Source organism: Amphiura filiformis, chromosome 11 (genome assembly GCF_039555335.1).
Source record: "Amphiura filiformis chromosome 11, Afil_fr2py, whole genome shotgun sequence".
NCBI lineage: Eukaryota > Metazoa > Echinodermata > Ophiuroidea > Amphilepidida > Amphiuridae > Amphiura > Amphiura filiformis.
In genome coordinates this window covers 36,795,331-36,822,366 of record NC_092638.1, presented here as the reverse complement: position 1 = coordinate 36,822,366, position 27,036 = coordinate 36,795,331, and the positions used below count along the sequence as shown (strand labels likewise).

Here is a 27,036-nt window from a genome sequence, read left to right as displayed (position 1 = left end):
AGTCTATGTACAAAGTCACTAGTACAAAGTTTAATATTAGTATATGAACAAAGTCACTTGAACAAAGTTTAATGTTAGTCTATATACAAAGTCACTTGTACAAAGTCTAATATCAGTCCATGTTAGTCTATATACAAAGTCTAATATCAGTCTATGTACAAAGTCACTTGTACAAAGTTTAATATTAGTCTATGTAGAAAGTCACTTGTACAAAGTTTAATATTAGTCTATGTACAAAGTCACTTGTACAAAGTTTAATATCAGTCTATGTACAAAGTCACTTGTACAAAGTTTAATTTCAGTCTATGTACAAAGTCACTTGTACAAAGTCTAATATTAGTCTATGTACAAAGTCACTTGTACAAAATCTAATATCAGTTTATGTACAAAGTCACTTGTACAAAGTCTAATATCAGTCTTTGTACAAAGTCACTTGTACAAAGTTTAATATCAGTCCATGTATAAAATCACTTGTACAAAATCTAATATCAGTCTATGTACAAAGTCACTTGTACAAAGTCTAATATTAGTAGTTGTACAAACTGTATAAAATTTGATATCAGGCCTAAAATTATTTGATTGGAGTAACATAAAAAGATTAGGGTAGGTAGGTAGGATTTTTTTACTTTTTTACTTTTAAAATAACGTTTGATGAAGGCCTTGGAGCTTTATTTTTCTTCTTTTTTTGAATTTATTTTTTGAATTTTTATTTCTTTGCAAAAGTCACTTGTACAAAGTTTAATATTAGTATGTACAAAGTCACTTGTACAAAGTCTAATAACAGTCCATGTTAGTCTATATACAAAGTCTAATATCAGTCTATGTACAAAGTCACTTGTACAAAGTTTAATATTAGTCTATATACAAAGTCACTTGTACAAAGTTTAATATCAGTCTATGTACAAAGTCACTTGTACAAGTCTAATATCAGTCTATGTACAAAATCATTTGTATAAAATGTAATATCAGTATATGTACGAAGTCACTTGTACAAAGTTTAATTTCAGTCTATGTACAAAGTCACTTGTACAAAATCTAATATCAGTCTATGTACAAAATCATTTGTATAAAATGTAATATCAGTATATGTACAAAGTCACTTGTACAAAGTTTAATTTCAGTCTATGTACAAAGTCACTTGTACAAAGTCTAATATTAGTCTATGTACAAAGTCACTTGTACAAAATCTAATATCAGTTTATGTACAAAGTCACTTGTACAAAGTCTAATATCAGTCTTTGTACAAAGTCACTTGTACAAAGTTTAATATCAGTCCATGTACAAAATCACTTGTACAAAATCTAATATCAGTCTATGTACAAAGTCACTTGTACAAAGTCTAATATTAGTAGTTGTACAAACTGTATAAAATTTGATATCAGGCCTAAAATTATTTGATTGGAGTAACATAAAAAGATTAGGGTAGGTAGGTAGGATTTTTTTACTTTTTTACTTTTAAAATAACGATTGATAAAGGCCTTTGAGCTTTATTCTTCTTCTTTTTTTAAATTTATTTTTTTAATTTTTATTTCTTTGCAAAAGTCACTTGTACAAAGTTTAATATTAGTATGTACAAAGTCACTTGTACAAAGTTTAATGTTAGTCTATTATGCAAAGTCATTTGTACAAAGTCTAATAACAGTCCATGTTAGTCTATATACAAAGTCTAATATCAGTCTATGTACAAAGTCACTTGTACAAAGTTTAATATTAGTCTATATACAAAGTCACTTGTACAAAGTTTAATATCAGTCTATGTACAAAGTCACTTGTACAAAGTCTAATATCAGTCTATGTACAAAATCATTTGTATAAAATGTAATATCAGTATATGTACGAAGTCACTTGTACAAAGTTTAATTTCAGTCTATGTACAAAGTCACTTGTACAAAATCTAATATCAGTCTATGTACAAAATCATTTGTATAAAATGTAATATCAGTATATGTACAAAGTCACTTGTACAAAGTTTAATATCAGTCTTTGTACAAAGTCACTTGTACAAAGTTTAATATCAGTCCATGTACAAAATCACTTGTATAAAATCTAATATCAGTCTATGTACAAAGTCACTTGTACAAAGTCTAATATTAGTAGTTGTACAAACTGTATAAAATTTGATATCAGGCCTAAAATTATTTGATTGGAGTAACATAAAAAGATTAGGGTAGGTAGGTAGGATTTTTTTACTTTTTTACTTTTAAAATAACGTTTGATAAAGGCCTTTGAGCTTTATTCTTCTTTTTTTAAATTTATTTTTTAAATTTTTATTTCTTTGCAAAAGTCACTTGTACAAAGTTTAATATTAGTATGTACAAAGTCACTTGTACAAAGTTTAATGTTAGTCTATTATGCAAAGTCATTTGTACAAAGTCTAATAACAGTCCATGTTAGTCTATATACAAAGTCTAATATCAGTCTATGTACAAAGTCACTTGTACAAAGTTTAATATTAGTCTATATACAAAGTCACTTGTACAAAGTTTAATATCAGTCTATGTACAAAGTCACTTGTACAAAGTCTAATATCAGTCTATGTACAAAATCATTTGTATAAAATGTAATATCAGTATATGTACGAAGTCACTTGTACAAAGTTTAATTTCAGTCTATGTACAAAGTCACTTGTACAAAATCTAATATCAGTCTATGTACAAAATCATTTGTATAAAATGTAATATCAGTATATGTACAAAGTCACTTGTACAAAGTTTAATTTCAGTCTGTACAACGTCACTTGTACAAAGTCTAATATCAGTCTATATACAAAGTCACTTGTACAAAGTCTAATATCAGTCTATATACAAAGTCACTTGTACAAAGTCTAATAACAGTCCATGTTAGTCTATATACAAAGTCTAATATCAGTCTATGTACAAAGTCACTTGTACAAAGTCTAATATCAGTCTATATACAAAGTCACTTGTACAAAGTCTAATATCAGTCTATGTACAAAGTCACTTGTACAAAGTCTAATATCATTATATGTACAAAATCATTTGTATAAAATGTAATATCAGTCTATGTACAAAGTCACTTGTACAAAGTCTAATATCAGTCTATGTACAAAGTCACTTGTACAAAGTCTAATATCATTATATGTACAAAATCATTTGTATAAAATGTAATATCAGTATATGTACGAAGTCACTTGTACAAATTTATTGTCTAATATCAGTTTATGTACAAAGTCACTTGTACAAAGTCTAATATCAGTATATGTACAAAGTCACTTGTACAAAGTCTAATATCAGTCTATGTACAAAGTCACTTGTACAAAGTCTAATATCAGTCTATGTACAAAGTCACTTGTACAAAGTCTAATATCAGTCTATATACAAAGTCACTTGTACAAAGTCTAATATCAGTCTATATACAAAGTCACTCGTACAAAGTCTAATATCAGTCTATGTACAAAGTCACTTGTACAAAGTCTAATATCAGTCTATATACAAAGTCACTTGTACAAAATCATTTGTATAAAATGTAATATCAGTCTTTGTACAAAGTTTAATGTTAGTCTATGTACAAGTATATATGTACAAAGTCACTTGTACAAAGTCTAATATCAGTCTATGTACAAAGTCACTAGTACAAAGTTTAATATTAGTATATGAACAAAGTCACTTGAACAAAGTTTAATGTTAGTCTATATACAAAGTCACTTGTACAAAGTCTAATATCAGTCCATGTTAGTCTATATACAAAGTCTAATATCAGTCTATGTACAAAGTCACTTGTACAAAGTTTAATATTAGTCTATGTAGAAAGTCACTTGTACAAAGTTTAATATTAGTCTATGTACAAAGTCACTTGTACAAAGTTTAATATCAGTCTATGTACAAAGTCACTTGTACAAAGTTTAATTTCAGTCTATGTACAAAGTCACTTGTACAAAGTCTAATATTAGTCTATGTACAAAGTCACTTGTACAAAATCTAATATCAGTTTATGTACAAAGTCACTTGTACAAAGTCTAATATCAGTCTTTGTACAAAGTCACTTGTACAAAGTTTAATATCAGTCCATGTACAAAATCACTTGTATAAAATCTAATATCAGTCTATGTACAAAGTCACTTGTACAAAGTCTAATATTAGTAGTTGTACAAACTGTATAAAATTTGATATCAGGCCTAAAATTATTTGATTGGAGTAACATAAAAAGATTAGGGTAGGTAGGTAGGATTTTTTTACTTTTTTACTTTTAAAATAACGTTTGATGAAGGCCTTGGAGCTTTATTCTTCTTCTTTTTTGAATTTATTTTTGAATTTTTATTTCTTTGCAAAAGTCACTTGTACAAAGTTTAATATTAGTATGTACAAAGTCACTTGTACAAAGTCTAATAACAGTCCATGTTAGTCTATATACAAAGTCTAATATCAGTCTATGTACAAAGTCACTTGTACAAAGTTTAATATTAGTCTATATACAAAGTCACTTGTACAAAGTTTAATATCAGTCTATGTACAAAGTCACTTGTACAAGTCTAATATCAGTCTATGTACAAAATCATTTGTATAAAATGTAATATCAGTATATGTACGAAGTCACTTGTACAAAGTTTAATTTCAGTCTATGTACAAAGTCACTTGTACAAAATCTAATATCAGTCTATGTACAAAATCATTTGTATAAAATGTAATATCAGTATATGTACAAAGTCACTTGTACAAAGTCTAATATCAGTCTATGTATAAAGTCACTTGTACAAAGTCTAATATTAGTCTATGTACAAAGTCACTTGTACAAAATCTAATATCAGTTTATGTACAAAGTCACTTGTACAAAGTCTAATATCAGTCTTTGTACAAAGTCACTTGTACAAAGTTTAATATCAGTCCATGTACAAAATCACTTGTACAAAATCTAATATCAGTCTATGTACAAAGTCACTTGTACAAAGTCTAATATTAGTAGTTGTACAAACTGTATAAAATTTGATATCAGGCCTAAAATTATTTGATTGGAGTAACATAAAAAGATTAGGGTAGGTAGGTAGGATTTTTTTACTTTTTTACTTTTAAAATAACGATTGATAAAGGCCTTTGAGCTTTATTCTTCTTCTTTTTTAAATTTATTTTTTTAATTTTTATTTCTTTGCAAAAGTCACTTGTACAAAGTTTAATATTAGTATGTACAAAGTCACTTGTACAAAGTTTAATGTTAGTCTATTATGCAAAGTCATTTGTACAAAGTCTAATAACAGTCCATGTTAGTCTATATACAAAGTCTAATATCAGTCTATGTACAAAGTCACTTGTACAAAGTTTAATATTAGTCTATATACAAAGTCACTTGTACAAAGTTTAATATCAGTCTATGTACAAAGTCACTTGTACAAAGTCTAATATCAGTCTATGTACAAAATCATTTGTATAAAATGTAATATCAGTATATGTACGAAGTCACTTGTACAAAGTTTAATTTCAGTCTATGTACAAAGTCACTTGTACAAAATCTAATATCAGTCTATGTACAAAATCATTTGTATAAAATGTAATATCAGTATATGTACAAAGTCACTTGTACAAAGTTTAATTTCAGTCTTTGTACAACGTCACTTGTACAAAGTCTAATATCAGTCTATATACAAAGTCACTTGTACAAAGTCTAATATCAGTCTATATACAAAGTCACTTGTACAAAGTCTAATAACAGTCTATGTTAGTCTATATACAAAGTCTAATATCAGTCTATGCACAAAGTCACTTGTACAAAGTCTAATATCAGTCTATGTACAAAGTCACTTGTACAAAGTCTAATATCATTATATGTACAAAATCATTTGTATAAAATGTAATATCAGTCTATGTACAAAGTCACTTGTACAAAGTCTAATATCATTATATGTACAAAATCATTTGTATAAAATGTAATATCAGTATATGTACGAAGTCACTTGTACAACATCTAATATCAGTCTATGTACAAAGTCACTTGTACAAAGTCTAATATCAGTCTAAATACAAAGTCACTTGTATAAAATCTAATATCAGTCTATGTACAAAGTCATTTGTACACCATTCCCAACCATGAAGTTTCATACCGGTATTTCATTCCCATGTTTGTTCATTGTATTTTGATGTGAGTGCCAATGTGCATTTGGATGTCCCGTAGAATACGGTATGAATAATCAATAGGTTAACCCACTTCTGACACAGAAGGCTTGCAAATATAAAATCCGAACTAAACATCTTTCAGCCCCCTAAAGTTTTGCAAGGTCTCTGGTCAAAATACAGGTTTTCCACTGATACTAAAATCTCCATTTGATGGAGACAAAAGGCGGATGAGGTTGTTTCGGTCCATATCTAATGACATTTCTTTACCGATTTTACACTTCACACGTTGGGTTTGACGTTTGTGGCGCAAACATTACTTCAAAAGAAACACCAGGACTTCTCGCGAAAACCTTATCAATTCCAATGGAGCTCTGTATGTGAGTCCCCCTCCCCACGGGGATGTTGATCGGACCAATCCTCCTATCAGTTCAAGTCTGCAAAATACGGTTCAACATGACTAACATGGGCGGAAGATTGGACATTGTCATACAGGGTGTCTCAAAATGATAAGAATCAGTTCTGTACGCCTCTATACTTTTCCGAAGACATCACAGTATTATTCGTATTATTTTTGTGCAACATGAATTATCAAAGTTTAATGTCTAATTTTTGCAATGAATTTATCAGCAAGGTTGAATCTTTTGGTAATCGTTATTGTCATTTTGGAGGGATTTCATGGACTCTTTGATGTTTATGACATATAGCCTCATGAAAGTATTTACTTACTTCTACTAAGTGAGTGGGTTTTCTTTTCAGAATACAAGGTAGATGTGACGCTTTTTAACACCAGTCCTCTTGTTGGTGCAGACTCGAGTGAAGAGTACAGAGCCTACCTGTCATGGAATAGACAAAGTGCAGATTTTATTAAGATCGGTAGAACCAGCAACACTGGTACAGGCGAGGTGGGACAAGGATATGAGAATCCTGGTGATGGAGACAGTGTTCCACAAGGGTCTGGTTTACCAGTCGGTACGGGAATTGGTTTTCGTAGCAGTTCTTACAACTGGATACAGACGTACGTAAAGTTTCCCCGTTCAAGCAGCCTCGATCGTATTGGAGTGTTTTATGCCACAACAAAATACAACTCAAACCGTGTTACAATTCCAATAATCAAGATGTCTGAAAATGGTAAGATAACAAACTTTATGCTAATTTTTAATGACCAACAGACCTATCCATTTTATACCTTATAGATCAAATAGGCTTACCACATGGACGAAAATTACAGAGTATGTGTTTTCTTTCGTTATACTTTTAAACCAAGAAGTTTTTCATTCATATGCCTTGCTTGAATCGGAATACTGATTTGCTTCCGTAAGATGAATTAAAGAATGACCACTGCCCACATAAATAAAAATATAAAATAATGATGCAGTGGCGTAAATTCTTTCATTGTCAATTATTAGCTGTACTGCTTTGTATTTTGTCAGAACCCATACGAGCTGATTTGTGCACCTCAAACAGACAAAATGGCAACAAAATAACAAATACTAGTACAAGATACACTATTTACACAGTTGGCAGAAAGAAAATTGATAATAATGGGATAACGGTCATGCTGACATTCATTTTTCAGAACAAGGCATTATGTATACGCAGTTTTGTAGATTGTCTAGTTTACAAATTATTTTTAAAATTGTATCATAGCAAAAATAACACCAAACCAGTATACAACGACCATCGGTATTGGTGAATCTGTAACATTCACTGTGATATCAACTGTTTACAATCTACGCTGGGTTCACAATAACGGTGACGTAATCACAGATTGGAATGACCACACTGAGGTGACAAAAGACAACATACGGCTGGCAGATGCCGGGATCTATGAATGCTTTGAGGAAGGTAAAAGAGAAATGGGAGAACACGCTATCATGAGACTTATTGTCAGAGGTAGGTTTTGTTATGATAGTTTTGACAATCCACGCAAATTTTCTCAATTTCATAAGAGTGATAATATAATATTAATATTAAAGCAACTGACAGCTACTGACTACGGCGTTATACATAGTGTCCCAAAAAGGTTATATGTAGAATTTTCAAGAGTGGTAATAAAGATGATCATTTTTCAAATTATAGGCCCATCTCCATTCTTCCGGTTTGTTCAAAGATTTTGGAAAAGCTCGTTCATAAGCAACTGTATAAATATGTTACTGCTCAATCTGGTTTCAGAAAACACCACTCTACATGCACAGCTCTTATTAAAACAATTGATAAGTGAAACATGGAAATAGATAATGGAAATTATGTTGGTGCTGTTTTTGTTGATCTCAGCAAAGCATTTGACATGGTTAACCATGAATTTTTTGTGCACAAATTACAGTCACTTAAAATGGAATGATCATGTTAACAACGCTTGCCGAACGGTATGTAATGGTCTTGGTATCATGAGGAGAATTAAGCCATTTGTACCAAAGAGTTCCCTTATCACGATTTATAACACATTGGTACTTCCTCACTTTGATTATGGAATGGTTGTCTGGAGTAGTTGTACGGAAATATGCTTCAAAAACTCCGGAATACTGACATGAGAATTATTTTATGTATGCCATTCCGTACACACATCAAAGATATGTTAATGACTTTAGGCTTCATGGATATTCGTAGTCGAATTTTATATAATATATAACATTTCATGAAGTTAGTTCTATCCATACACGAACAAGCAAAGCAGGAAATCTTTACAAGCCTAGTTTTAATATTTATTATGGTAAAAGTACGTTTCAATATCAAGAATGTATCACATGGAATCTTATTTCAAAGGATATCCGAGATGCAAAATCATTCTCTTCTTTTAAAACAGCTTTTAAAAAAGATCTGAAATTATGTTAATGTATCTTGCCATTTATGAGTCATCATCTTGCTCTGCATTCTTAAATTATGTTTACAATTGCAATAGGTTTTTTAGCATATCAATGTATATTTTTTATGTATTTTCTAATGGTTTTTTTTATCAATTATCCTATTATGTATATATATATCTTTTATGTCTTTTACATCAGCATGTCTCTTAATATTATGGTTTTATGGATGGATTATATGTTTATGTAAATACTTATTTTCTTTTAACATGTAAAACTGTGTTTTATACGTTAAGCAGGGCCCTGCTGAAAATCAATTTTTATCGAGCAGGTTACCCTGTTGAAATATTGTGGTTCGATTATATGTTTATGTCAATATTTATATTCTTATGTAATTCTTATGAAGTTTCTAATGTTTTTTAAAATCAAATATTCAATAATGTATATACATATCTTTTATGTCTTTTACGTCAACGTGTCTCTTAATCATGGTTTTATGGATGGATTATATGTTTATGTAAATACTTATTTTCTTTTAACATGTAAAATTGTATTTTATACGTTAGCAGGGCCCTGCTGAAAATCAATTTTTATTGAGCAGGTTACCCTGTTGAAATATTGTGAAATAAATAAATAAATAGAAAACGAACCGCATTTTGGGATTTTTGCATTTTTCTCAAAAATAATAACACACTGGTAACAAAAGTTATGTATATTATAGGGGCAAGGAATCCAGTTAATACACTGGAATTTTAGTGACTCAAGACAAGCGGTATGTTATTTATGTTAAGAAATGAGGTACCGCTATCTAGAATGTACCTCATTTCTTAACGTATATATAATGAACCACTTGTCTAGAATCATTGAAATTTCAGTGAAGTAGTTGGATTCCTTGGCCCTATAATATACATATATTTTATACAGTTATTTTTTGAGAAAAATTCAAAATTAGTCACTAAATTTATCTGGGGGTGTAGTACCACCTTAAGCACACTGTTTAGCAAATCTAAATCTTTTGAAATTTGGTGCGAACAGGGACTGCGCTCTCGACGATGTCTTAGGGTCATTTTATCTTTTCAGTTTCCGTACGTCTTTTGTTCAGATACGAAAACGCAAGGGATTCAGTAAGTTTACTGTAATCTAACTTCATTGTTAACTTTGAAGTACCAATCAGCTTATTTCAATAGAGGCGAATGCCTATGTCAATAAAACCGGGAGAGAAAAGGTTATGTTAACACCAGTGTTTTTAATGGTCTAGCGCCCTCAAGTCTTGAACATTGGTAAATTGATCTACATTAATTTGACAAAATGCATGCCAATCTGAATGACAAAGTCCACTTTTTTCTGTAAAAACGTTGAAAATAAGCCCTTAAATCACAAAAGGTCCGCTTATGAGCCTGTCGAACCCCAATGCACTTGTGCATGGCCACAGTGTCGCCCTTCCCTCGTATCAATGTCTATCTTCCTATTTTGCTTCCTCCTGCCCCCCCCCGATCAGTCCCCCACTCCCTTCGCGGTCCCTACTCTCTCCTCTCGAGTTCTTCTCTTTCTAGTCTTTCAGTCTCTCCATCTCCTATGTTTTTTCCTCACCCCTCCCACTCTCACTTGTTCCATAGGGCCTGCACTTTGGCTCGACATTTGAAAGGGGTGTGAATTCATTTTTGGATACGCCCCTATTATGATTAGGTAATACTCGCACACATTCCCTATATGTACATGTACCACATGTAGTAAATCTGTCTGCTTTGTCTGCATTGTGCCGTTCTTAAGCAAATAGTTAAACACGATTTCATCAAACATTATAACAATAGCTCTTTTACAGTGTGCAATCATCCCGGGCAATAATTGGGCAATAATAGAGGATGTGCGTGAAATTATTGATTGGCTCCATACAAAGGATTTGAACCGGTGTCCTTCATTATTCACCGTAATCATGGCGCAATGCAGTGCATTCAATCAAACGTTGTCGTCAACCTATTTGATCGTATAGTGCATTTGTTATGTGTGTGAGACGAGCTGTCGCGGTAGATTGCAATAGCTTGTAATCATGGTTTTGTTGAATGAATTTGAGTACTCCGCCATATTTACAGTATGATACGTCATAATCTAGGTGATTATTTGCATTGGATGTCTTGAATACGCTGGCGAAGTTGTGTAATAATCGGATTAATGCTATAACAGTAGGTGAATACAAGTTTTGAATATATTGCGTTGCAAAGCCCCATTCAGTGATCCCAGCGAAAGTGTGAAAAAAATCAAATTGTTACTTTCATAAATTTTTTTAATGAAAAAAATTGGCAAAAAACCCAAGAAAACGGCAGTATCGACGAAGTTGATGCCCCATTCAAATACATGTAGCTAATTTATATATACTGTCAGTATATAAATTACAGATTCACGTAAATGCATTATTTTTGTCTTAAATAGGCCTACTCGGCTTTCGGCTGAACCACTAGCAGAAGATACCAAATTGATGTTTTATGACCTTTGAAATTCTTGTGTTGCGAGTGACATGGTCAGTTCAATTCACGCCGAGTGTCCTTGACAGGTTTGACTCTGCTTCAGTGGTCATGAAAGAATTCAAAAGATAACCTCTGCCCCAACAATCCCAAGCAATTGTCTGAAACTGCTCTTCGGATGATGTATCATAAGAACTCAGTCGTCAAATGATGATAGTCATATAATGACAAAAAGATTATTACTGACTATATCATTGAAGACTGAGTTCCGCAGTCTAGTACAAAATCTGAATTTTGATGATTTTTACGATCGTCCGGATGAAAAAACCACTGAATGGGCCATTAGTACCCTCCTCTCCTTACCCTGGCAATATGAATAAAAGAAAAATAAAGAAAAAAATTAAATAAAACAAGAAAAAAAAGTCAAAGAAAAGAAACAATAAAAGAAAAACTAATATTTGGTTTATAAAATTAATGTGACCGTGATGAGGCTCGAACTCACCACCTTCCGATTTAAAGTTCGAAGCGCTAGTGTACCAAATTCTGATGCCTTTCCAAGTGAGCTAGATGCTCCTGAGATACGAAATAAAAATAAAATAATACACTGTATACCTGCTTGTGTCGGTAATTGATTTGCTCTAATTCCATAATGGTACAGTGCAACAGAGCAAAAATGCCTAAAATTTAAAAGCTATATAATTTATGAACAATATACACTACACATAAAAATACTAATACAAGGGAATTTCAACATAAGAATCCAAACAATTAAGTACCAACATGCACAGCTTTGTCCTTATATCACATTTGGGTTTTTAACAAAATGTTATCAAACCTCTACTGTGATTGGCAGCTGATAATGGCCATCCATTCAGCAAGTGGCTACTAACTGACCTTGACAGGCTTGAATGAGCACTGTCATCTGCTACAAAACCATCACACTCTAGGACCTGGTCACTCCATAATGCTACAGAGAGCACAGTACTTTGATAATGGAGTGAAATTATTGATTAGGTGCGGATTTTAAAAGTACAGCTTCTATGCGTGTATAGCAAAAAATTGGAATAGAATGTTTGGAATCATGTAACTAAAATACTAAATGCATTCTGCAAAATGTGCTCTGACCAATATATAAAGTATTGCATTAGCTTTAATTTGACATATTGTTTGACATGTTTGGAATTATGGTAAATCATTAAATAAAATATTTATTAATTAATCAATTATGTCAATTAATTAAAAATTTAATGCAAATATGCATATTTTCTCTGACAGAATTGTAGGATTTGACAAGAGCCATCTTTCTTGTAAGTTTGATTCTTATAACATACCGGTATCGTATTGCGTCCCGTTATAGTTGCAGAAAAAATACGCGTGCAGGACACACGTACGCACACCCCCCCCCACACACACAAGGGATCGTACCGTATAACATTCATTGGCGCTAGTAGTAAATTCCAATTTTCTTTGCTTTACCTCACTTGTTCGGTTAAAAAATTAAAGGGGGACATATCTGACAGTAAAAGCTTACATTTTATGGAAATTATGTTTAACTATTTGCTTAAACAGCACAAAACAGATAAAGCAGACAAATTTACTATGGGCCTATACGTATGCCAGGGACTGTGTTGAAGGGACTGGAAACGGCTTCCACCCATTGTCCCATGCGGGTGGTTGGTTTACAAATTATCCTCAGTTGAGCAAGCATGAATAATACGTTGATCGTAGTCCGAATAATCAGTCCCAGAACCAGTGGCGTAGCGTGGGCCATCTGATTGGGGGCACCGACCATGATTGGGGGGGGGGGGGAGCGCACCGGGTCTGATTGGGGGGCACAAGCCATTTTTTGGCAATTTTGCTTTGGGATTTTTAAAATTTTGCAATCGATTGGGGGTGCGGGCACGTGCCCCCCCCCCCACCCATGCCCCTATGACGCTACGTCAATGCCAAGAACAAAATATAAATTTCTGACATGATCGTGCTCTGGGTCTGAACTGTTTCCGTTTGAAATCTTGATGGCAAATTGGACAAAAGAAGTACATGGTTCTACTTGACCTCCTGAAACTTCCGGGCATTCCGGGGAGGGGTCAATCAAGGTCACATGGGGTCAAATTTTCAGAGTGCTCCAACTATGCCAAGTAATATATCAAAATACTCGTATGGTCATGAGGAAAAAAAAATGTATAGTTTGTTATGCGTCAGACCTTTCTACAGTACGACAGCAACTTTGTGACCTCTTTTGTTCGACAGAAAATTTATACGGGTTGGTGAACACGGGTTACGTAACACAATGTTGACATTTTAGCCGGCAAACGCTTTTTATCAAAATAGCTCCAGAAATGGAAGACACGGGTCGTATATTGCTCCATTTATGTACCCTGACCACAGATAAGATATCAAACATTTGAATATATGAATACAAAAGCCACCCAAGTCCATACTTTAGCCAAATTGAGTTAAGCATGGGAAAGTGTTGCTATACATAGGCCTGTCATATGTTTGAAAGAACAACTCAAATTCATCCTCTGTGTCTATTGAGCATGTGAAAAATAGCATGTATGAAAGAATCAACCCAAGTCCATGATTTAAGTCTTGTAACACATTGATTGAAATCCAGTATGTATAAAAGTCCACTTGTAACATCTTCATTGCTGGAGAGTGACTTTTGAAAAAAAATGGGTTTAATCAAGGAAAGTGTGTGGTTTATATTACATGGCAGAATGCTTATCAATATTATACTTAACTGTGTGCTTTATTTTGTATTATCTTACTAGTGGTAATATCATTCCAACATTATTGTCTTTGTATATGATTCAAAAAACCACCCAAGTCCAGAATTTAAAATGAACCCCACGAAGTCCCTGAAATGCTAATCGTCATACCTAATACAGTTTAACCCACCCATTTGCACGTACAACTTACCATATTGACCAGGTAAATCTAACTGAAGGAATTAAAATGATACACAGGGTTTTTTCTCAAAATCACTTCCCATGGACTTGGGTGGGTTTTAGATTCATGTATTCATTTGTGTAAAGCAACAAATAACGTGTAAAAGTTGAATTAAATGGGAAAAAAGAAGCTTGAACATGTCCAAAGTAGCTCGGAAAATAAGAAAAATTGCATGTCACGAACACAAAAATGTTCATATCATCCAGCAAGAAAAAGCGCCGGAATCAAAAATGGGTGTCATGTTATAGAATAACTAAAGTTAGCTTGCCTGAAAATTTCATCACTTTAGGTTGGGGTAGGCCTATATTTCTAGTCGCATATTGAACATGTTGAAATGTTTATCTTTGTGCGTGACTACTGTCACGCCATATATTGTACGGGCGATGTTTTTCCTGCAAAGAAACTTTCATTGTCAATTGTCCATTGTTGGTTATTTAACTTGAAAATAATACTCCCAACGCGACGTTCAAACAATTTTAAAAGTCAGTTAATTCATTCCAGAAATAGAATACACGAGTGAGCCACTGAGTGAGAATAACATTGCTATTATTGTCACCGAATTAATCATATCTCTGGTATGGCTTAGTGGTAAATACATGTATTTGGAAGTTCGATCTTGGTTCGAACCCCGCAAGCACCTCTCTTTGATTTTCGATTTGATTTTAACTCATATTTTTAAATCCTAGTTTTCATATTTTATTAAAGCCATAATATACGATTTCGGGCAAATTTGAAGTTTTGTTATTCCAAAAATTATAACAATATTTATAATATTACTAAATAACTGTCAGGAAGGTTTTCACGTTACATTTGAAGCAGAAGTAGCGAGATAAAAATGAAAAGAAAACACTTAATATCTTGACCGCTTAACTGTGGTGTTTTATGGGGGATTAGTCTCAAGACATCAAAGTTAGTTGCTCTATCTAGACAACGAACTTGGCTGATTCAATTAGGTGAAATCCGAGTTGGACATTGTGTAAAAATTACAAATATGCCAAAATATTAGGTTTGAAATTCGTGCATCTCATGATTTAATATGTATGCATAAAAGCTCATAAAATATGTTGCCGATAGGGGAGGGTCTAGTCCAATTAAAAATCGTGAAAATCTGTGTTGACGTTCCTTTATTTGATAGGCCTATATATATATTCTTGAACTTTTAAAAATTACTTAAGTTTGACATGCTTTATTTGATTATTTCATATTGAAAGCTACTGAACTTAAATGCATTTTTTGTAAAAAAGATATGAACTCGAATGTAGGATTAGGCTTAAACATGCGTTTCTGTGGCATCCACATCTCTCATACCACATTATTAGAATATTATTTTGTAATATTAATATTGGTATCTCAATTGTAAATTATTTGGCTTTGCATTGTTACTAATTTATTACAAAATGTTTTTTTCTATATCGTGTTATTTATATGTATGTGTGTTGAGATGAAAATAAAACTGAACTGAACTGAACTGACATAAATCATGAAAAAAGTGGGCCTTCAAGCTGACATTCATTAGGCCTATATTATTAAAGAAAAAAGGAAAGGAAAAAAGAAAAGAAAAACGAACTGAAAAATTCCACATAATCGATAAAATAACACGGGAATCGAGCTCACAACCTTCCGCACTGCACACCTTCGCTCTGTCCACAAGCCATCGCAACTTGTTCGGGCAAAGGGTATTCTTTTGCTATCTTATTTCTCGTTCAACATGTTCAAGGATCTCACTCAACAACAATCTTTTCAAAACTGCTTGTACTTCAGTTAAATGAGATGATACTACCTTCTTTGACGACTACAATATTTTGTTACACAATAGAGTATTTTGTATTTATAAAATATATAACAATAGACGTTTTTAATTGCTATATTAATCAATATAACATGTATAATAGACAGCGCCGGCTGGGATCCATTTCGTGAAGCATCGTGACACTTGCAACGTGCGCTTACGACACGAGGACTCAAAGAACGCAACTTTTCAACCTACGACTAGGTTATTCCATCGCTCATTTTCGCTGAAAGTTTAATACAAGCTGTGGTTAATTAATGTTTATCATAACAGAAAAGCATTACACCGGCGTTTCCACAAAGCTGTAGATATAACCATTTTTGTTATCGTGACATGCATTTTCTCTCATTTTTTAGGCTACTTCGCGCACCAAAAGCATTCATTTTTTCCACAATAATTCAACTTTTACACGTTATTCTTTGCCTTATACTCATGTTTCATATCTTATCTATGGGCTCAATATAGAAATGAAGGGAGAAACGACTCGTGTATTCCATTTTTTTAATGTTTTCTGAAAAACCGTATTTGCCACCTGATTTTCAACATTGCGTTACGTAACAGCAGAGGTCACGCCTGTAAAAATTACCGGAAGTGAGCTAAGTTGCTGTCGTACTGAATAGGGTGCTTGCACGGAAGATCATAAGTTCAAATCATCCTCCAGATACGCTCCAGAAGACATATGCAAATGCATGGAGTACAATACCAATCACCTGTAAACTGGTATAGATCAAAGCATGGAAGAAAGAGATAAGAAGGAACCACAACGAACGCATTCACTTTGTCCACTCCCTTTAGGCTGCGTTCACATAGAAGTATACTATTCGGGTATACGGTGCACGTTTTACAGCCTTCACGCGTATAGCTTAAATCGAGCAATGCAATTCCATAGTACCGGGTCACATAAGGCTACGATCACATAGAAGTATACTATTCGGGTATACGGTGTACGTTTTGCAGGTGCACGCGTATAGCTTAAATCGGGCATGGTAGTTTCATAGTACCGGGTCACATAAGGCACTATTCGAAGCTATTCGAAAAGGCCGTATACCTACGTATAGATAGTATAGTGGGAATCGTGCGTGCTCGATTTTAGTGCAGCGTATACCGTCCTATTTTTAAAACTAAACCATATGTGGGTAAATTCATTTTTTTGTAATAGATCCACTATCTAATTCTGCACATTATGACACCTCATTCAATGCAATGTGACCTCAAGAAGTAAAGTTACAAGCATTTGATTAGACGAAGAAAATTGGTAAACTGACCTACAAATGTATACTCGCTATTAGCTATACGAAATACGCTCATTTGACCAGGCTGAGTTCACATAGTATACTCCTATATGAACTCAGCCTGATCGAATGAGCGTATTTCGTATAGCGAATACCGTATACCGTATACTTCTATGTGAACTCAGCCTTACCGACATTTAGTTGACATTGTTATTCATGAGGATTTACTTTGATCAATACCCCGCGTTAAATAGGTGATTGGTATTGTATTCCATGTATTTGCATGTCTTCTGGAGCGTGTGTGAAGGATGATTTGAACTAATGACCTTCCGTGCAAGCACCCTATAGGATTTTCTCTGGTGACGTGATCATCGGTCATTGATGGCCTACATCTTTTTCTTCCATTTTGCCCAATTTTTCCGAACTTTGATGACTTTTTTCTCAGAGTTGGCAGTCTTTGGCACTGAAACGAGTTAGCTAGTTACGATTATACACATATAAACTATTAAATTAAACAGGTTTTATGTACCGGACTCAACCGGAACATTGTGCATTATTTAAGAACATTTTACATCTATTTTTCATCGAAAAAGTCACCAAAATCTTACCTTATTTGCTAAAGATGAAACTCAGCAAAAAAACGGCCGATTTTGATTACCTTTTCGATGTTTTATAGGACATTTTCTACACAACACGATCAAGAAAACAGTTTGACTGTAGATCCCAAAACAAAGCTACTATACATGTTCAGAGCATCAGTGAAATTCCATAATCTTACTTCTGGGTAGCGTTTGTTTGTTCGTGGATGGGTTTGTTATAAATTTTTCCAGTAATGATTTTGCCAAGCATCGATCGCGGTAAATGGATCATACATGAAAGTAAGTACCATTGATAGCTTTTCTTTTCATGCGTCAATAGATAAGCGGATTAAAACTTGGCCGATCGAAGTCGTTGTGGTTCCTTCTCATCTCTTTCTTCCATGATCAAAGTAAATCTTTGTACTCCATGCATTAGCATATCTTATGGAGCTTGTCTGGAGGATGATTTGAACTAATGACCATTCGTGCAAGCACTCTATTTGACATAACTTTAGAAATATTTGAATAGGGCAACATGAGTAAATAATAAGAAAACAAACATCACGCCCTCGATGCAACTCGCATGTAATCGAAGGCCATAAAAGATAACCTGATAACAATAGCTTGACAATAGCTATCTATAATCCGTTTCGAGTCCCTTCATACACAGTCCCTGGTCCAATGCATATACATGTACTGTGTGTATTGTTCCCGGGTATAGTCAATGCAGTCAAGCAAACATGTATTACATCAAAGTATTCTACTTTGATTACATTTTGAAAAGGCTATAGTGTATCACAGGCATGTATTGAATGGCCAGTCATACAGGAATTAATCAACTTGCAGTGACTGGTTCCTTTGTTACCACATGTCAGTCATCTATTGGTTTTTTGACCATCGTATCACAGTGATGGCCAATCACAGGCGAAGTAATCAAATAGCAGTGACTGTTGCCTTTGTTACCACATGTCAGTCATCTTGTGATTATTGGACCATGTAAACCTGCAAAAAACGAGCCAAAGTGCAGGCCCTATGCAGTCTCAAGTATCTCACGCCCCCCCCCTCCATCCCCCTCCCTTGCGAAATTCATCAGTATGATCCATGACTGAAAATAAGCTCTGCAAAAATAAACATTTAAGGATACGATACATGATTTACCGACAAGTGACTCATTTCGGAATGCGATCATGAATTTTGAAGAAAAAAAGTTTCCACAGGCTTCGTTGGGACTCGAACCAGCGATTCTAAACTTCCTTCGATTACGCGTCTAGCGCTTCACCGCTCGGCCACCGTGGCAGTTGAGCGGATGAGTGTATTGATAAAAGATAAATCTTATAATGCCATCTTTAGCCTTTTGTTTACTAAAAAAAGACGCGTTTTGTAAAGATAGATTAGCCGTTTTATGTTTGGGAAAGGTTTCAAACAAATAATAAAGACACTGATGTGATGATGAAATTGCGTAAGTCGGGAATTATCTGCGTCGCAATGTTTTGTTTTGGTTTTAGGAATTTGACCTTAAAATTTACGACTTCATGACATTATCATTCGAAATCAACAAAAGATATTTCAACACTATATGTCCTCATTCTTTCTCTAGAATGTTTTGTACATTTATGTGAAATAGCTTCAACAATGGTTCGCTGCATAATGGTAAAAATAGCCTTGACCTAAAAAAGGGCGAGAGGTACCATATTTACGGATTCAGGCTAAATTTAAAATTGATATAAAACGTTTGTTTTTTGATCGATTACAAAAATAAATTTTTGTCGTATAAAGAAATTGTATCTGGCGTGAATTGCACTACAGTTTTTATTCCTAGGGCTTTTTGACTTCTTCAAATATTTTTTTAATGATAGAGTGAATCCCCTGGCCCTCTATAATTACGCACAAAAGACCGAGTCCCCTTAAAATAAACCCGAGCCTTACATATAGGCCCAACCAATTATCAGATTAGCTTGCCATTGGTACGAATGAATAGAATACATTATCTTTGCTCCAATGCAATTCTTTTGTATTGCATTTCAATATAAAACATGATTACCAAATCACCACTTGTACGCGCCTCATTGGGAGATAATTGACTAATTCAGACGCTCGTTTAATCGCCAATATGAAAGACTTTTGCCTATAACTTGGCAACATGGTTAGTGTTATATTTCAATGCAAGATTATTTTTACGAGCCACTTACGTCTAGGCGTAAGTGCATATAGACCAAACACAAGTCAATTGAAGCCGTATAATTTACCGCGAATTTAGGACCGTAAAATTTAGACTCTTCTTTTGTCTCGATTAGCACCCAACCGCACATCTCAAGGTTTTATCTAAAAAATCAATATAACTTACCAAAACGAAAACTGAAATTCACGAGCTTCAAATTTTCAGTAACTAACAAAAGGCTAAAATAAAGAATGGTCACACCTGGGAGACTACCACTTCAGAATAACAATGACTTACAAAAACTGATACGGATACGGAAACAGAAACTGAAAAGATAAAACGACGGACGACGGTTAGTATAAAATGTAAAGGCTAGCTAAAACTAGTGATAAAAGGCTTTTATGTACTATATATTTATGTATTCTTTGCACCATTTGCAGTAATTTTAATGGTACAAATTGGCGAGAAGGGTATGGTATGTTTGCCACGAAAACAATTACATTAAAAACGTGGTTAAAAATAATAGCTAAATATTAACTGACATTTTTGACGTCTTATTGGGAGAAAATTCAATTTATGCCTATATTGTTAATCTTATTTATTCCTTGATATTCCTGCGTTTTATGATAATACCAGCGGATTGCTCGTTTTTGGATCAATATAGCCAAGTCATGTCGTAAATTATTTATTTGTATATCACTTTTATATTCATTCAGCATGTCCAAGTCCTAAGTACGGTCCAGACTGCTCCAGCAACTGTGCAACTTGTTGGAATGGAGGAATATGTGCTGCTGACGACGGGACGTGTTTATGCCAACCTGGATTTGCTGGTGTCTTCTGTGGTACACGTAAGGGAAAAAATACTATTGAGGACAAAATCCCCCCCCCCAAAAAAAAACTTGCCCATGTACTCTTTTATAAAAGGAAGGAGGGCTTTTTATTTTCTAGCAGTGATCAACTTGTGAAGTGATAATGATGATCAGGTAATCTATATCCGCTTGAGCTAGGCTGCATTAAGGGTCTGGGGCATGGGTCAAAGCCTTACTGATATTTATAATGATGACAGACTGTTATGTCATTATTAGTCAAACTGTAGCTCAACATTGTGTAACTGTTTCATCATTTATTAAATTATAAATATTTCACTCTGTATACTACTGCAAGCTAGGCCCTACTGGAATATCACAATTTCTACACATGACAAGTAGCGATGTTTTGAAATTTCTTGAGGATCCACTACTTCACCTCAGGCGCGGATGCAGGTTTTTGCTTAGCCCACTATTGGTTAGAACAGATCGCCGATCGTCCTATAATTTAGATACCTTCATATTTTGGTGAATACATGTCTCTAGTATATCAAGGGGACTGTATGATCTGTCGTTTCTTTTTGGTTATTTTAAATATTGTGACAGTTAACGTAACTGCATTTTTAACGACGGCACAATATCAGGTTATTGCAAGTCCCAAACCTTTCGTTTTGCATTTTATCATACATGTAGATTTATATATTCTGGACGATTGCAGGTCTATCGCATGTTTCAGGTTCTATGTTTTGATTGTATTAAAAGTAAACCTTGATTATCTACAATAAATTATAATTATATCAAAAATATATTTGCGTTTGCATTTTCTCTATAATGAAGAGAATCTATTCAATAGAACAGAATAGTTAAGTGCATGTTAAATAATGCAAATATTTCACTAGACGCTTTTTTGTATTACATACATGTCACTATTAGGTACATATTAAGCATTGTTAAGTGGAGTTAGAAAACAATGATGATTGCTCATTATTTGAATGTTAAATATGTACTTTTTGGGAATAGGTGTGCACCAAAAACAACTTTTTCTTATTAAACCTGCTAGATACTTCATATATGGTGTCAAGGACACTTGGGTTGAATAAAAGCAAAAAATGCTTAAATTACGCAATTTGCATATTTTATTGGCGGCCATGTTGGATTTTAGGACATTTTAAAGAGTCCAAGCACACAACGAAACATGTTAGAAACCTAATTCTTTATTTTAATGAGAGATAATAAACAAACCTAAAAAATGTAGGAGTACATTTTTTAAACATTCCATTTTATCAGGAAAAGATAAAATCAAAATATAGAGGGCAAAATATCTATGTTTTTCTTTATTTAAGATTTTTCGTTTCAATAGAAAATGGAATACTTTATTAAAAATCTAATTATCTAATGATGATAGTATTATTTACAAAAGTCATGGCTAAACTGGTTCCTTGTATTCCCTTTTATTTGAATTATTAGGTACAGACAGCAACCGCTGGGGAGCCTCTGCTTCTCTATTTTGTAGTAGTAAAGGCGGTAACTGTGGGTCAGCTCTTATTTGCGGTCCGGATCCCATTGGCTGTTCCTGTGCAGCAGGGTACATGGGGCTTGATTGTACTTTAGGTTTGTTTAATTTAATTTTAATACATCATTTAAAAACGTGCATAATACTTATTGAAATTATTTGCATTGACCAATCAATGCAACGCACGTTTGTGAATTAGGAGGCAGTGGCTGGCATTTAAAAGACCAGGTGTGAAACTGGACAGTTGCAAGCAGTATTTTGAATGGAGACAAATAAACGGTGCAATCTCTTTTTGGTAAGAAATAAAGTAGACTCTTGGGAGAAACGTACTACCTAAAATTGATAGGATGTTATATATTATACTATAAATGAACACTTCTGTCTGTAGTTGATATGGGAGCGAAATATGGTTAAAATGTGGTTGAAATTTGGTCGATATCAGATTAAAATTGCAGTTAGTTGAAACCATTCGCATCGACCTGTTGACGCAAACTTTCAAATCCGACTGTCATTTCATCCGTTGAAATTGCAACGTAGTTTAAACGTTGATATTATCAACTCTGTGCCCATGGTCCTCTACATCGAGCTGGAGCTTCGTCACACATAATACATGCAGAAAATAACTTGGAACACGCACAAATTGTAAGAAACATTTTTAGTGACTTCATAGCCCTCATTTATTGACCAAGGCTAGCATTATATGCTTTAGGATCAAATCAAAACTCGACCGGCGGTTGACCGGCGTCTCCGTCCGTTTGTCAGAAGGTCATTGCTATATGAATACAATTTAAGAATGTGAGTAGCAACCGCCGGATGGTTTAAGTACACAACCGGAGAATCAAGTAATTTCAGTTCAGAACAGTGTTCCAATGATTTCTATAAGTTAAGTAATTCAGATGTTATGAGTGTATTGTTTTGTGAATCACATTAGCCTGTACTGCTGATGCACAAATTATTCTACTATATAATAATCATTTTTATTTATTCATTTCCATAGTTATTCAATTACTAATATGTATTTTGATACATAGTTAGTACCTAAAAGTTAAAAATCATTTAATTTATTCATTTAATTAGTTATTTAGTTATGTATTTGAATACATAAAAGTTAGTGCTTAAATGTTAAATACTTAAATGTAATTCAATTATTTATTTGTGTCTAGTTGTTTATTTATTACTTTTCAGTTTTTTAGTTAACATTGATTGAATGTGTATTTGACAAAAACACTGTCAATTTATTATTAAACCAACTGATCATTAGACTAAATGGGAAGTTACACCAAGTAAATAGCAAAATATGAGGTAGTTTATATGTGACGTGTCATGTCAAAAGAAGACACTTTTGGGCAGGTTATCAATTTTAAGGTCTTTATATAATCTTAACCCTAACCCTCCTGAATACTACAAAATACTACTTGATATATGCGCTGTTCGTGCATGCATCCCACGTGGTGTGATGACGCAATCGCTCTAAGTGATAATAGGCACGGTTTCGCTGGCCAGCGAAGCCCAAGACCCGTAGCAAAGTGTCGCCGACCGAGTGCTTGGCATGCTAGGTGTCTTGGGTTCGAATCCCACCCAGAGCAAACAACTTCTTTCCTTCTTTTCTCTCTTTATTCTTTCCTTCTTTCCCTTCCGTCGCCAAAAAGCCCTTAGGCGGTTAGGGTTAAATACAGAGATATTTTGCTCCACAACGCCATTTTCCTCAATGAAATCGGACATTCCTAAGCGAAGATATTGAGTTCTTAAGTTATGGTATTATAAAATTGGAAATTGAGATATCGGCCTTTAAAAATATTATTGACAATGTTGAGAGTAGGAATTACCTTCAAAAATGTCTCAAAAATACAAGATTCCAGTTATATTCCGGTCTGAAACTATCAGACAATATTTTTAACATTAATAACATTACAAATTCGCAACAAACTCAAATTGTTAAAAAATCACCCGGGCAGATTTTGGCTATTTCTCCATTTACGATCCTGTCCAAAAGTGTCTCCTTTTTACATGACACGTCACATATTAGCGATCCCAAACCATTAAATATGACCTCAGAGGTGGGATGGATACAATATCTGAACATATACTTCTAGTGCCCGTTTCTATTCATCGTTATGTATTCTTCTCCGGTGCATTATTTTCGCGAACTATACTTCGCGTGCAGGTTTATATAAACCTGCTCGCTAAACAATACATTATCTAAAACCCGCACGCTAAACAATAGATTTTAGATAATACGTGCAAATACTAGAAATACTACTTTCACATTACTATATAACTTATATAACTATGTTCGGTATATATACCACCAAAAAAGTACGAATATACATTCTGTGGTGTTAAAATAGTTATAGGGCATGGTATTTTTTCATGCGCACTTTGTAAATCATAGGTTACAAACTGTTCTATTTTGCAACTATCATTGCCATAAATTATGATTAATGAACTCAAATAAATCCAACATCAAATGAGAATAATTGAGCTTCTATTAATTAAAAAGGGCTAAAAGCAGGTGGACCATAATTATACAAGATGACACCATTACAAAATATTCAGCATTTTACAAAGGAATTACATGTAGGCCTATATCGAAGATAACATAAACATGCCCAGGAAACACACACTAGCGCATAATATTATGATCATGTTTTAAATAATACCGAACAAATTCCACTGTCGTGTGTTTTAACAATATTAGTAGATTTTAAAGTTCAAATTGTAGAACTATAAAGTTCAGTTGATATTGATATATAAGTTTATTCTTTCATCTCCATTCACTGTAGTACTACATGTAGTGGGACGTCAAAATCGACTGTTTCTAGGTCAACTGCTTCAGTGCTCTCTGTGTTCGGAACCACGATATTAAATAATCACAACATAAAGTCAATTGGTTACAAACCATGCGTGAATAAGTTACTAAAGTATGACGTATGGCGCAATCGATACCATTGATAGCAGTGATTGAGTTTCTACAGTGATTGAGTTTCTTGACCAGTTACTAGTAAATGTTACCTGGTCAATGACCTGACGGTGTTTTTAAAATTTAAGATATTTTACCTAATATTCAAACTAATATAATGAATGCAGCCATTAATATTGCCTATTGTTTTAATACACTCAAAGTATATGACGGATAATGTACTCGTGCAAATACATTCGTCAAGATAATCTCGAGCCTGTCGGCTCTCGAGCTAAATGCAATAACTCCACGGCGCGTGCGATTATCTTGACTAATGCATTGTACTCAGTTCATTATCCTTATCTTACTGAATGTATTAAAATATAATGTGATTTCTAATTCCAGCTTGTCCTGCTGGTTGGTATGGAGCAAACTGCGATCGACAATGCCATTGTGATTTGAGTAACTGTGACGCAGCTATAGGGTGTTTATCTAATGATTGTGACTTTGGCTACAATGAAAATTTCTGCCAGGGTAAGAGAAAAATATGCATAATAAACCTTCACATTCTTCTGATTAAATCAATATATAAATAAAATGTATTGTACTGGCAGTCAAATTTGCTCTCAACGGTAAGACGGTAGCTAAGGCTCTTATGCGTGACGGTACGACTTTTCGGTTTCTGTAAGTCTAAAATAACAATGAGATCTGACACCGAAAACGAAAACAGAAAGGTCCTAGATAAAAAGGCCCGTAGTCACATAGTACGCGTGTTGTGCACGTGAAGGGAAGAGACAACTTGCCTGCGTGTCTTGTTCTCGTGCGTGGCCTCTTAGACTCGCCAATTAAGTTGCGGGTAAATTATTTTAAATGTGAATTATCTGGCAAATGAGCATACAATATTCGGGAAAAAATCTACAATAAGTCGAATGATATAAATCCATCTAATGGTATACATAATACCATGTGAAAGATGGATGGTCCCATTTTACTCGCCGTACAGGATCGGTCATCTTTTTACCTCGTGATTATAAGAGTTGATATACGGTACACAGTCTCATCGCCCCGATATCTTCATGGCAGGAATCGCCATGATGGTAGGTTGAATCCACAGCCACGTATGGTCATTTGTTCCGACCTGTTTGAGACGCATAATGGGCCGAGGGACATCCGACTAAGGCTATTGACAATAATGTAGCCGGGTGACTGACTTCTGTAGATGTCAGTGACCATGATATACGTCATGACGTCATCTGCGCATGCCTCCACCACTGGCCTACGCTGCGCTATCATCCGCTATCTTCCGTAACCCGAGTATTTACGAATGAGGGCAGTTGTCTTTTTTTTGTTCGGCACATATAAAATCAGAATTTTTGTCAGTTTTTGAGTTCAAGACGCACGGTTCTTTCTCAATACGCAAGCTAGCGACTATCATATCCTTTCAATACATATATTCAAGTGCAAGCATCAAAATCGGCTTCTTTAGAATAAAAATGTTACAGGAGATATTCATCATTTTCTACCCCAGTATCCAAAGATTTATCGTCTGAATATCAAATCGTGCATAGCACATTCACGTGTATCGATCCCGGGTATTGATTTTAGTGTTTCTGCTGTACAATGTAATTATTAACCAGGCGGTGTCGGTGTGCGGTACTGTATTTCAACCAACAGGTCTATACAATACACTCGTAACAGTTACAATTAATGTATAAGTTGGTTACGAAACTTGATTCGAGAGTTACGTGGTGAAGATTGAGAAGCAGTTGTTTGTAATGTGTGTCGTT

General features: G+C 34.0%; 1 protein-coding gene across 2 annotated transcripts in view; it reads left to right on the top strand.

The window, feature by feature from the left end:
- LOC140164801 (uncharacterized) overlaps window positions 1-27,036 on the top strand; it is a 51,764-nt gene that overhangs the window by 13,304 nt on the left and 11,424 nt on the right. The window contains exons 2-6 of one of the 2 annotated variants that reach the window (XM_072188166.1): window positions 6,819-7,190; window positions 7,710-7,955; window positions 20,748-20,879; window positions 22,305-22,448; window positions 25,655-25,783. In XM_072188166.1, the coding sequence (XP_072044267.1) occupies window positions 6,819-7,190; window positions 7,710-7,955; window positions 20,748-20,879; window positions 22,305-22,448; window positions 25,655-25,783 (1,023 nt within the window). The remainder of the gene's footprint in view (window positions 1-6,818; window positions 7,191-7,709; window positions 7,956-20,747; window positions 20,880-22,304; window positions 22,449-25,654; window positions 25,784-27,036) is intronic. The other variant, XM_072188168.1, reaches the window with a different exon arrangement.